The following is a 13,933-nucleotide window of genomic DNA, read 5'->3' as shown; positions in this document are numbered from 1 at the left end:
CTGAGTGCAGTAGTTATTGTTGTTAGTGAGTAGTAGCAGAGGCAACTTGACCTTGTGTTGTTTTGTCTCCCTCTGCAGATAAACATGATAATTACAGCAATCCCTCAACCCCAAATCCTCACAGAGTTCAACGAAGTACCGAAGTTCATGATTTGTTATTAATTACAAATATCTTTTAAACCTTTAAAAGTATCAAGAAATATGTGAAGTTATTGAATTACTGTTCAGAGTTTTTTTTGTAAACGTCACAGTCCTGCGGCGGAAGTGTTTTTGTCGGACTCATCTTGATGACGTATACCTCCGTAGTCTGCCGTTGAAACTTGACAGCTGAGCGACAAACGCTTCAAAAATGAGCCAATTATCAGGATAACAAAGGTTTTTGTGTTCAAGACTGGTTGTTTTTTTATGTCAGCATGATCTGAAACTGCCCCTCACCCTGATACAACTGCACATTTACATTTTGGCGGACTAAAGGCTGTTTAATAGACAACATCATGTCGTTTCTGGTGGACTCAGTCATCATGTTCACCTCACAGGTTTGTTGAGTTGGTACATTTTGACAAACTGTAACGTTATTTCTTCCTCTGAACAAGAATATCCAGAGCGTGTTGTTAAGTAGCGTTATTTTAAATGGTATCTAGCTAGCTGTTTAGTTAACTGTGGTGCGTTTTTTACATGACTTCTAGCTAAATGCAAAGGGTTGGAAAAGTCTTTATGGACTTAGCTCTGGGTAACTTTTCATCCACCAGCAACACTGTGTAAGATTCAGTGTTTCTCAGATTTACATACCATCATACAAACTACTCAAAAGTCTTTAAAATAGCATCTCCTTCTTCTCTCTCATCAAAAATCCAGAATCTATAAATATGCTAATATTTTTCACTTCAAAAGTTAACTGCTGGACACAAGATGTCTCCTACCTCACTGTAAAGTCCATTCTCAGTGTTCGTGCACTGGAAGCTTCAAGTTTCTACATCACACTTGTGTAAGTTGAATATTGGACCATAATTGGCTTCCTAACTAGTTGTGATGTCATAAATCATGCTCGTAGGCCCACCACTTAAAACTGGATTTTCACTGAGCTCAGAGAAACTTTCCACTTTCAGCAAATGAATGTGAAAACATTCTTTTAGTGTGAAACTCTGCACATACATCATTCTGCACAGCGAAGCTTTACCTTTCAACTGTAGGAGCAAGAAGAAAAACAAACTTTTGAGTGGAGAGGGACTTTAAACTTGACTGTAATTGTGTCAAAAGACAGGGTTGATTGGCATTGCTGTATATTACTGTATATCTGTGTAATAATAGCTATCCTATACATGGTGTATGTACACTTATTTGTCCTTACTTATTCTTTAGTTTCATCTTGTGCACTTTGGATTTACTATATGCAAAACTGGCAATAATACTGTTCACTATATTGAAGCATTTCTGATTTCAGAGGTGCATCCTTGTTTTGTAATGTGATGTTGGTTTATGAAAAATCAAAGATTCTCAAAAGACTAGTGATACTGTAGTTCTACCTGTTGTTAGTGTCTTTTAGGACATTGTGTTTTGAGTCCCAAAATACTTTTTTGGGAGATACATTTTGTTAGTTATGAAAGGATGAGCTGAAGCTGAGACATGTATTTAGTGTTTTGGTTGCGTTAGTGCATTCTGGATGTGAAATTAACTGTTTTGCCAATTTGATTGTTGGCAAAGAGAACTGCCTGAAGAGGTTCAAAAAAGTGATATCAGTATTGGGAAATTCATGTTATCATGTGTTTAATGAAACAAACACACATGCGCACAAAAACCCCTCAAAGTCTTGACTCAAACCTGTTTAAGCACTTGTTAGCTTGATGAAACCAAGACAGGAAAAACATATTTATTTGTGATGAACATTTCTTAATTGCAAAATGTAACAATGTAATCTTCCCCTTCTTTCCCTACTCCAAATTACTTCCATTTAATCCAACACAGGTGCTGTTCTTTGGATTTGGATGGTTATTCTTTATGCGGCAACTTTTCAAAGACTATGAGGTAAAGTGTTATTACAAGGCATTCATTTACAAATAACCACTAGCATGAGTGTGTTGACTACTCACTCAGACACAGTGATAATTCCAGTAAGAAAAACATGACACTTTATTTCACTGGTCCATAATTTCCTAATAATTTCCAAGAGATTTCCTGGAAAGAATGATGTAATTTAGTACTAATTAGAGGGAAAATATTGGCAGTGATTGGATGGTACAGTTGCAATTAATTGCTAGGGTGTCCTGGAGAGTCTTTTAATCAGTGCACATTAGTTTAGCAAAATGTGTGTAAATGGGAAAATGTATTACAGTTAAGAATACAAATGAACATATATGGAGAAAGTTTTCAATAATGAACAAATAATTGATATTTACTTGACTTTAAATTGAGATTTCTTCAAAGAAATTAATATTTTCCCCATAATTAATACTAAATTACATGGCTAAGTGCACATTCATCTTATCATCATTAGTTGAGCTGTAGGCCTACTGTATATCAATCACTGGATGTACTCTGTGGTGAAGGTCTGTTTTTGTATTTGTTGACAGGTGCGTCAGTACGTTGTTCAGGTGGTTTTCTCGGTCACCTTCGCTTTTTCATGTACCATGTTTGAGCTCATCATCTTTGAGATTCTGGGTGCCTTAAGTAGTAGGTAAGTACATTTTCTGTGCAATATAACTGTGTTTCATTTCTGCTTATTGCTGATGAAGACTTTTAACCTCCATGTCTTTGCCACAGTTCCAGGTATTTCCACTGGAAGCTGAATTTGTATGTGATTCTGCTAGTTCTCATCTTCGTGGTGCCTTTCTACATTGGTTACTTTGTTGTCAGCAATATACGCCTGCGTAAGTACAGCCAGTTTTGACTACTGAAAAATAAGACACTGTTACTAAAATAGCTGATGCTGTTTGACAGATGGTATTTCACACAGTATTTCACAAAGCTGTTTCCTATGTGTGTGTGCAGTGCAGAGACAGAGGCTCCTTTTTGCCTGTATGGTGTGGTTTACCTTCATGTATTTCTTCTGGAAGTTGGGGGACCCATTTCCTATCCTCAGTCCAAAACACGGTGAGTGTGCAACCTTCTCCTCACTTGGCACTAGGCAACTTTATGCCGATCTGCATTGAATATTTGAAACATTTGTGCATTATGGGTGTTTTGTTTCTCATAATGCCAGGGTCCTTTATTTGCAAAGAGTGCTGAAAAGCAAGCAAAAAAACCAAATGATGCTTTTTTGTTTGCTTTTTTCAGTCTGTTGTTGTCTTTTCTTCAGGCATCCTGTCCATTGAGCAGCTAATCAGTCGTGTTGGTGTGATCGGAGTCACTCTCATGGCTCTGCTGTCTGGCTTTGGTGCTGTCAACTGTCCCTACACGTATATGTCTTATTTTCTCAGGTAAGCTCGGCTGTGGGTTTTCTCTGAAATAACCTTTAGAAGCTGAATCACACAGCCCGCTAATGCATTAGTAATTCCTATACTCAGGTGTATCTCTGTTTACATGGCAGCACTCAGCCACATGCTGCCATTATCTTCATGCTTTCTAGTTTGTTGTGTTCACAGAAATGTAACAGAAAGTGACATCCTGGCTTTGGAGAGACGGCTGCTCCAAACTATGGACATGATTGTCAGCAAGAAGAAACGGTGAGTTAATTAAAAATAATAAATTACTAAAACAAATTATTGTGAAATGACAATGTGCTTGTATTTTATGTGTAGAATTGCAATGACACGGAGGCAGATGTACCAACGTGGGGAAGACCAGAACAAACAGACAGGATTCTGGGGCATGATCAAGAGTGTTACCTCCACACAAACAGGCAGCGAAAGTATCCTTTAGACTAATATTTAAACGGATGGCAAAAAGCTGTTACCAGATAACTTTGAACAAATAATCTGCGGTATTTGTAGTAGATGTCAGCCTTGACTTCTTCCGTCCAGACCTCTCTCTGATCCAGCAGGAGGTCGATGCTTTAGAGGAGCTGAGTCGACAACTCTTTCTTGAGACTGTGGACCTGCAAGCCACTAAGGTAACACATGTGGATACACTTGCACACACACACACACACACAAGCGTACCGTGTTCCACTGAACTAAGGAGGAAACACAAAATGGATTAAAAACAAACTTTTTCAAATGTGGAAAATGTGGCTGCTTGCACCTATCACAAGATTCCTGCAAGTTGAAAAACTAGTTTATTATATTGACTGCTTAGGATTTTCTTTTTGAAGAAATGAGTGAAAGGCAGGTTTTCAACACTGACCTTCTGGCTAGTTAAGTTGTCCCTATTGTAACTGCACATTTGGCTTTACCTTCTAAATCCAAATGGCATTCTTTCATTGCTCTTTGTGTCTTTATCTGTACAGTTTATGGTTCAGATTTTTTCATGATTCATGTGAAGGCTCATAGGAAGTGTAATCTGGGGTGACTACCAAGGACCACCCATCCCTCTTAAGAATCAGTCAACAAAGGTCTGTCTCCCAAAGCAAATCCTCAATCAATAGCTGAATGTTATCAGTTTGCAGCTTTATTACCTGTTAACCTGGGCACAGGGGTGGGTGCTTGTTTGTGTTTAGCCTCTTTTTGTGTAGTTCTTCCTTCCCCCTCAGTTGATTATTGAAGTGGGCAAAAGGGGTGGGCGAGTGCTGCTGATGGAATCCTTAGCCAGTCAAAAGATTAAAGGTACCTAAGAGCACACATTATAGGGTTCGTTACATGCAGACCCATAATTACTTTCTGTCTGACTAAGGTAACCAAGAGCAGAGTGATGTCTTTCTGCTGCAGTAAGATACTTGGGTTTATAAAATATATTGCTGAAATCATAACAAACAGTTCAAACGTTCACACCCAGAAGACACAGAGCAACTTTATCATCCCATAGGAGATTTCTTGAGAATTACCAGAGACAAGTGTTTGGATTTTTAGAGCCAAATGTTCAGTTTTCCTTGTCAGCCACTCTGTCTTCCATTTGGTGCTGAGTAAGCAGAGTTCAGTGCTAGTGCTAAAGGTCTGTGTGAGTTTGTTATCAAGAATGACTCATCTCACATCACTGTAATAAATGATAAGTAGTACACCTAAACTCAGATATCTGTAAAATAATACACATCCATCTCAGGAAGTGTATCTAAACTTTTAATAGCAGATCTACTCTTGGTTATCACAGGTTACATAGTCTATTGCAGCCAACCGTGACATTTATATCAGTACCTGATTTAATGGTTTAAATTAAAACCAGGAGGACTCTGACACTGAAAACCACTAGCCTACAGTGTGCCTCTGACTGCTATTACAGATACACACATAAACACACATTTATCTATACACACTCCCACACACCCATTTTGATTACCCGTTTGCCTATTTACGATAAATGATTATCTATTTCTTATCTAACACTTGAAACACTGCTTTTTCTTTAGGAGCGAATTGAGTACTCAAAGACATTCCAGGGGAAATACTTCAACTTCCTCGGCTACTTCTTTTCCATCTATTGTGTTTGGAAAATCTTCATGGTGAGAACATTCACAGTCATATTCTGGCATTGTGTCTTTTTCTAACACTCATAAATACTGTAGTGCTATGGCGCTTCTTCAGTTACATAATCACATTTTGTTTTGTTGTTAATTGTCTTAGATTAAAAAGGACTTTGCCTCATTTTAAGTCTCATTCTGTCTGTCATAGGCCACTATAAACATTGTGTTTGATCGGGTTGGAAAGACGGATCCAGTGACGAGGGGGATCGAAATTACAGTGAACTACTTGGGCATCCAGTTTGATGTAAGACCTTATTTTCTTTCCCTCTCTCTTGCTATACACCCACACATACAAACCTGCAGAAATAGAGTCACATGTCATACAGCTGCCCGTTGTCATCTTTCTGTCTGCTTTTTCTGCAGTGAACCTGGTCATGGTCACTTTTAATCTTTTTACACATAGACATATATTTGATTGAGTCTTCACAGCTCATTTGAATTTAAATGAATAAAAGATTAATACAGATTGAAAGCTGTCATCGTTTTTCCCTACTCTAATTTTCTTCTTCCTTACTTTGCTTGACCTTTCTTTTTTTTTTCTTTCCCTCTGTGTCAGGTAAAGTTTTGGTCCCAACACATCTCCTTCATCTTGGTGGGAATAATAATCGTTACGTCCATACGAGGCCTACTCATCACCCTCACGAAGGTAAAACTGTGGCATGAAACATGTTGAAATGGCTACAGTTTCTGAGGTAAATAAATCTGAGGGGTTTTTTTAATGGTATGTCTTTTAACCAAAGATTTGATGCTTCTTCATTTTTAGTTCTTCTACGCGATATCGAGCAGCAAGTCTTCCAATGTTATCGTGCTTGTCCTCGCTCAGATTATGGTGAGTGTGTTTGCTTTATGTTTGTCCTATTACACAGAGTACAGCCTAAGCACAATAGTTGAATGAGAAATTTCTCTGTCTGTGTTTCACTATATTAGGGGATGTATTTTGTGTCATCGGTACTGCTGATGCGAATGAGTATGCCGCTGGAATATCGCTCCATTGTGTCAGAGGTGCTGGGAGAGCTGCAGTTCAACTTCTACCACCGCTGGTTTGATGTCATCTTCCTGGTCAGCGCCCTGTCAAGCATCCTCTTCCTCTATCTTGCACACAAGCAGTCACCAGAGAAACACATGGCCCTCTGATCCTCTACTCTTTTCCCACCTGGACATGACTTCTTACTCACAGTGGGACTTGTAATCTGTAATTAAGGGATATCCAGGTATCTCATTTTTAAAATAAAGGATATAATTATCTGCACTGCCTCTTCCTGAATCAGGAATGGCTGATTGTTGGATGCAAGTGATGGGAATCTATTAGAGCACATCAGGCAACAGCTTTGAAAGTGGACTATATTGAATTTAAGTGTTTACAGAAGAAATGTTGATATTAGAAATTTGAATGTTCTTTGCAAAATGCAAACACTTTGTTTTCTTTGCTTTAAAATTTTCAGTCTTTTCGCCAAATTGTGCTTTTCTTTTAGTCTGTCTGAACACACTGGAGCTGTACTGTTCACGGCACATCCCTGCTTCACTCCCACTGAGGTGTATATGGACTCTACAATATAAAGAAATGATGTATTTTCATTCAATTGGGAACATAAACAAATATCTATACAGTAAAAACATAATTCAGATGGTATGTGTTCATTTATTTCTGTTCATGGAATGTGTCATTAATTTACATTTATTTCAGAAATTGGGAACAACAAAGCAGAGTTCAATTTAAATAAAATAAATGCAGCAGTGTTAATAAAGAGAAACCCCATAAAAGGCCACTGTATTTACTGGCAACATTATTAGTGTTGGTCTTAGTTCTTGGGGCTGTAGTTTTAATCTTAGTAACATTGGTAATCTCAGGTATGAGAAAGACATCACTGTTCATTGTTCAGGTTCATCAACAATCTATTGTTGGCGTCAAAGGAAGACAAAAGTATTAAGGAACATGTTTTTGTTCTCAGTGCTCATACAGTGGATGAAACTATTCTTCTGATTGAAAGATGCTAGACGTTTTAAAGGTGAATTATAGTCGTTGCTCTGTTCTCTCCTTTGTCTATTCTGTGATCTTATTTGGATGTGTAAAGCCCATAAAGCTGATTCTTAAAAAAATAGAATGATGGATCAACATTGGTTTGAGAAAGGCTAGTTCAGGAAACGTGTCCATAAAGTGGGCTTCTCAAAGTCTCTCATCGATGGTGTCCTGAGATGAAGATGATGACACAGATGAGGTCTGAGAAGAGAGAAAATAAAATCACAATTATATTAGCCACAGAACATTTAATGATATTGGTTTTTTGTTTAGGCGATAAAGGGGGATTGACATGAGACATGTCTTGATTCTTGCACTTAGTGAAGATGCAGCAAGTACGTGGCCATCTGTAAACAAGAGTCTACAGCGATGCTAGCGGTTCTGTGAGGCTGTACTTTGGCACAGTGGTACTTTGGGCTAAATGCTAATGTCAGCATGCGAACAATGACAATGCTAGCATGCTGATGTTCCGCAGGAATAAAGTGTTAAACATATTCACCATCTTAGTTTAGTGTATTAGTATGCTAACATTTGCTAATTGGCACTATGATGAGTGATGATGACACTACATGAAAAGTTAAGCCACCAAAGTTATTACAATTCATCCTTAGGGTGGCATGGATGTCTGTACCAAATTTCATGGCAATCCATCCAATAGTTGAGATATTTCACCCAAAACTACACATGTCAACTTCATCAACTTTCCTCTAGTACCACACTAGAGGAAAAGGTAGAGGATAACCAAATTCATTAGGATTCATCCTCTGGAGACCATGAATGTGTGTACAAAATGAATGGATGTATTAAGAAAGCTGGATACGGTGCCACCACTCAGCCTTGCTGCCAGTTTTCCCTAGTCATCACTCACGGTATTGCAGCGAAAAAAAATCCTGTGGCCCAAAAAGCATTTTCATCTGTAAAACTTGACAGGACACCTCAAACTGCAAATTAGGTCAAGTATTACTCCTTGTATTTTTAATCATTTTTTATCCATGAAGGTCTTATATTTATAAATTCATAAATATAAAACTTTACACAAGCCTAGAAAAGCAAACTCGTGGGCAGGGCCAGCAGGAGAAACTTACTGCACATGTGCAGTGGTCCACACAACGCATGAGCAAATTGAGAAGCTAGAAAACGCTGTTGGCTCATGTGCCAGTGAGCAATTTTCATTTGAGTGACTAGGCGCCATATGAGTCCAGTATCCAGTTCCTATAATACATTCATGACAAAATTTAATGGCAATAGTTATTGAGATATTTCAGTCTAGACAGAGGTTTGACAGACCAACATTACCATCCACTAGCATGTCCAAAACTGTGGACATTTTCAAAAGCTCTGCTTACCCTCTCTCTCGCTGGTTCAGTGGGAGTTTCTGGTCTTCCTGGTCTCTCATGTTTCTCCTCCTTACAGGCCTCTGGAATGTCTGCAGAGTGGACTTGAACATAGGATGCTTCCCCGAGGAGCAGGCGTGTGATAGCCACTCCTTTAGCTTTAAGTTGGTCGTAGACACACTTTTTAGCCACCAGCATCTCCAGAGAGTTGCCGCTGTTGCGAATCATAGCCACTGCCTCTTCATGGCTGCTCTGCTCCACATTCACACCGTTCACTTCCACCACAATGTCGTCGTCCTCCAGACCTGCCCTGTCAGCCGCTCCACCCTTCACCACCTGAGACAAAGTGCATCCAAGATCTTTAACAGGTTGATTTAAAATGGTAATGGTTATAAAGCAGATGTTCTTGCAAGTCTTACCTCTTTGATGTACTGACCATACACACCCTGGATGCCGTTTAGGTGAAAGCCATAGCCAGCTGCAGTCTTCTCCATCTTACACAGTTTAGGCTTGAGCTCCTCTTCTCTCTCCTGAACAGGTGCAAGTGGTCGGACAGGAACAGGTAAATTGAGAGCCTCTGTGTAACTAGGCGGAAAGAAGGAGTCCTTCCTCTCCTCCCAGAAAAGCATAGGAGACACTCTCCCCTGTGTGGGACACAACATAACATTATAGATTGTTTGCGCTCTACACTGAAGCAACTAAAGTTTGACTGTGGCACCCTGCCTCACCTTCTTATACATTATGTCCGTGTCTTTGTCCACCACTAGGAGGCAGCACTTGTTGCCACTCTGCCTGATTCTCTCCACCACCTGCTCATGGCTGTAGCTGTCCACTTCCTCACCGTCCACAGCCACCAACCTGTCTCTGTCCTTCAGACCTGCTCTTGCTGCTGGACTGCCTCTGTCTATGTCCTTGATGAGATGTCCTGCATGGCATCAATGAGTATACTGTCAAAACACAGCCTCATCTCTGCAGTTTAATGTTAGTGAATATAGCAGTTAATTGATTAACTTGCCTGTTTGGGTTGGCTCCTCTCTGAGCAGGAAACCATACCCATTAGATCCTTTGGTCATGTCAATGATGCATGGCTCGTGAGGGAGATGACTGACTGTAGCTAATGAGGCTTCTATCTTGATACGCTTGTTCTGGTAGTACCTGTCTGTTTCCTTGTCAACCAATAGGAACATGATGCTACTGCCTGCCAGCCTGATCCTGTCCACCACTTGTTCATGTGTGTAGTACTCCACGTTCACCCCGTTGACTTCCACCAGACGGTCATTTTCTTTGACCCCTGCCCTATCCGCCACATTTCCTGATAGCACGTCTGTCATGAACAAACCCTGCTCACCTAAAGAGAATGTTACAGAAGATACTGAATAAACATAGCAAAAATGTATGAGCTGAGATTACAGAGACAGTTCTCATCATCAGACTGCTAAAAATAATAACTATTTATAAATCAGTTACAAGCCATTAATAGGAACAACTTTTCGTTTGGCAGGGTGTGAAAAATTCCTTTGGCTGGTGTATGTCTTCCAGAATGACAATGGACAGTCAATGGACCGTTTGACCTCTGACCTTCTGTAAAAACGCTGAAGAGCAACTGAACCAAAATACATGGATTGTTGTTGTGCTTCTCACTTTCGAATTAGCCATGTCTATAGTTATAAATGTTAACATTATTAATAATGGGTTCTCACAATGATCCATCAAATCTACTGCTGTAAATGTCAATAAGTTGGTAATAAGCAGCTGTGGTAACATTTTATTTTCCCTGACAAACTCCAGGGAATTTGTATAAAATTAAAGACCTGTAGAATTAAGTGTTACCATAGCTGTTTTCCACAAGATCAGAGGACAAACAGTCCATTGGAGGAGTCTTCCTGATGAATTTAAGAACTAACTTCTTTTTGATAGCTTATAACTGCTTTATAAACCATTAATAAAGCCATTAGTTACAACCTTTAAACCCCTTTGAAGGGTGTCTTGTCAGAAAGTGATACCAAAACAATTTAGTGCTTCAAGGACAGCAAATCTAGGGTAATCCAGCAATGTAGTAATATGTTTTTAAAGGTTTACTTTTTTATGTTTTCCCAAATTGGGATTCCCCTGCCCTGCCTCCTTAGCTCACCTTTGACCGAGCGAACAGAAAACCCGTAGCCTGACGTGGACTTGACCAAGTAGCAGAGTTTGGGTTTTGGTGTCTGTTTGGCCACACCATTGGCAACTGGTGTGTTGTGAGGGTCAGACAGGTTTACTCCCTCTGATTTCGCTTGCTTGTAGGAAGCTTCATCCAAGATGTGGAAGGCGACGGTTGCCCCGCTGTTTCTCACCAGGTCCACCACCTATCCCAGGGGAACACATACAGTTGCTGAAGGGTTACAAGAAAGATGCAGGTCACAGCATAATACCATCAGTCTTAAGAGTTATTATTGATTTGATGAATGCACTGCAATAAGTCCACATCCTGCTTACCTCTGAATGGGACAGTCCATCAACGAATGCTCCATTAACTCGTAGGATGCGGTCTCCATCTTTCATGCCAGCCAGTTCAGCTGGACCTCCCATTTCCAGGCAGCGGATCAGGTGACCATCCTCTCCATGCTCCACCCTCAAGTAGAAGCCATATGTCTGACCCGGCCTCTTGGTTAGAGAAATCACCTTGGGCTTGTACCCAGCCATGTCCTGTCATGGAGGAGAGGGTAAATAATGTGCACACACAATCACAAGTTTTATCTTCTAATGTCCTTTAAGAAATGCGATGAATCCTTTGGCATTTTTGACTGTAGGGAACACAATTTGCTGTTTATAGTCATTACATTTACCTCTAAAAGTTGTCAAATTCATATCAACACAGACATACAGTACATAGAAAAAAACCCTAGAGTCCTAGAAGTCTTGACCATGGCACAAGTGAAAGAAATAAGTGCTATGTTTTTCATTATGTTCATGTAATGCTCCAGTAAAGGATGGCTGCAGCTACTGAATTTATTTATTTATTTATAACCCCCCTCCTTTTTCCTGTCACCACTGTCACCCTCCAGCACAAACATTCATTTAATAGCAAATAACCCTGAACCTGAATAAGTCATAGAAGTGCTGATAGCTTCAGATGCCAAGTTAATCTTCCCTGTCAGCTCTCCAGTTAATGGTTAATAGCAAGGCACAACTGAACGTGGTGACGACTTGACTTTAAACGACATCCTGAACTTTGAATGTCTCTGTAAACGTCTTATAGACTGTTAAGGAGGTGTGTGTAAGGACAGGTGTGTTTATGTGCGCTGATGTGTACGTACGAAAAGGGAGTAACAGCAAAGGCAGAAAATATTGTAATCCACTTCGACCTTTAAAAATTTAGAAAAATTCTGTTTGTAATGTTATATGTAAGATGTTCATCATGACAAATGTTTCACCGCTGCAACAGTACTTTTTACTGACAAAATTTTTAGTCAGTGATGTAAAAGAGTTACCACAAGTTTATTAACATAGACTGGTCAAAATGACCCAGCAAACATCTGAATAAGATCCAAACACTTAAAGGAATTTATGTTTAGGAGTGAGTGTGCAGTCATTAGTTTTTCATTGATGCTGTATTCCAACAGCTTTGCGTTCTCATGTGATGTGTGTATAATGACGTTCTATCTTTTACAAGAGAACAGTTCATGCTATTTTATCAAACGTTGAATATTTTGCAACTCGAGGTTAAAAAAAACAAGGTATCTTGTAATACTGCCGAAAAGTAAAGTTCTTTGGAGGGTTTGAACTGCACTCACAAATGTGAATTTGTACATGTCCCCAACAGTGGGTACTGCAGAGATTAAGAGGTTAGTAGATCCAGTATCAAAATTACAATACACTTGAGATAATGTAAACATACTTAAAACTATTGAGAAATTTTCGAAAATGGCAAACATTAGAAGAAGGTCTGTAAAAAATTCCTCTCCTTCAGGTTCATCTTGTAACATCTTGTGGAGGTTCTGACCCCAACCGTTGCTGTATGCAATGCTGGACATTTCTTTCATTTGGACAGGCTCTATATGATATATAATCATATCATATGAAATCATTGAAATCAAACTCACCAGCTCGTCTCTGCTTGGTGTCCTGGTCCAAAGAGCTCACCTGTCACTGCTTAGCTGATATATCTTGTATCTTCAACCTGTCCTTCTCCTCCTCACTCCCTCCCCCTTCCCCCTCGCCCTCTCCCTGTCTCTGAGGGGACTTTGACAGGCCAAAGGTGAGCCTAAAGGCTGAGTTATTTAACTATGGCTCGTGTTAAGAATGACTCAAGAGAACATGTGCGGTCTGTCCTCTGAAGAGAAGATGAAGCAGTGATCTGTTGGGTGGTCAAAGGTACATGACGCAGGTGGCAATCAGCAATGTCAGGAATCATTACAGTACATCCACAATACAGTCAAAACTACATCAAGGGAAATACATATTGTGCATACTCATTTGCATAAATCACATTAGTATTCAACATTTTGATTATTTATGGAAAGAAAATTTACTTAAAGCTCTCTATAAAGAGGAAAAAGTGGGTGTTGATGGTGAAAAAAACTGTCTTAACCATTTTGTTGAGATGTTTTTAAATGTACACACCTTGGGAATATTTGGCACCTGTTTAAATTAAGTTGCCTGTTTATAGTTTATTATTTTGGATGCTGTAGTTTCTAATGCAATTGAATTGTATTGCTTTATACTGTATGTTTCAGCTCACTACCTCATTAGATCTTTATTACAGTATTTGCAGCAAGATATAAACAATTAATACACATACAACAACCATAACAACAACAAAAGGAATAAAAACAGATTTAAAAAAAAACTGTGGTTTTTACTCTGCATGGAAGTCTGCTTGAAAAACCTGCTACTTAATGGACAAATTTTATTTTTTACAACATCATCTGTAAAGTTTACAAATTGCAGAGTTAGTTTATGTGTAGTTTAGTCTACCAGGTTTATGACTGCTGTTGTCTGTAACTATGGGAGAGTCCCTTGGTTATAAAAGGCTTATTATGATACTGCTGTCCT

The 13,933-nt window shown here is 39.3% G+C and overlaps 2 protein-coding genes across 2 annotated transcripts; one reads left to right on the top strand and one right to left on the bottom strand.

The window, feature by feature from the left end:
- Window positions 1-272: 272 nt before the first annotated feature.
- On the top strand, window positions 273-7,173 carry si:ch73-390b10.2 (Golgi pH regulator). Its single transcript, XM_044365940.1, has 14 exons — window positions 273-536; window positions 1,963-2,022; window positions 2,568-2,671; window positions 2,758-2,864; window positions 2,986-3,087; window positions 3,293-3,413; window positions 3,579-3,659; window positions 3,735-3,844; window positions 3,957-4,045; window positions 5,435-5,527; window positions 5,697-5,792; window positions 6,105-6,194; window positions 6,312-6,377; window positions 6,476-7,173. The coding sequence occupies exons 1-14, from the start codon at window positions 495-497 to the stop codon at window positions 6,680-6,682; spliced, it is 1,368 nt and encodes a 455-aa protein (XP_044221875.1). The 5' UTR covers window positions 273-494; the 3' UTR covers window positions 6,683-7,173.
- Window positions 7,168-13,087, bottom strand: pdzk1 (PDZ domain containing 1). Its single transcript, XM_044365933.1, has 8 exons — window positions 12,982-13,087; window positions 11,375-11,584; window positions 11,031-11,244; window positions 9,915-10,247; window positions 9,628-9,824; window positions 9,319-9,543; window positions 8,912-9,235; window positions 7,168-7,766 (listed from the first exon to the last, which is right to left on the bottom strand). The coding sequence occupies exons 2-8, from the start codon at window positions 11,579-11,581 to the stop codon at window positions 7,713-7,715; spliced, it is 1,554 nt and encodes a 517-aa protein (XP_044221868.1). The 5' UTR covers window positions 11,582-11,584; window positions 12,982-13,087; the 3' UTR covers window positions 7,168-7,712.
- Window positions 13,088-13,933: the final 846 nt, after the last annotated feature.

The sequence above is a fragment of the Thunnus albacares genome, chromosome 11 (assembly GCF_914725855.1).
Source record: "Thunnus albacares chromosome 11, fThuAlb1.1, whole genome shotgun sequence".
Lineage (NCBI taxonomy): Eukaryota > Metazoa > Chordata > Actinopteri > Scombriformes > Scombridae > Thunnus > Thunnus albacares.
This window is presented reverse-complemented; position numbering and strand designations above follow the sequence as displayed.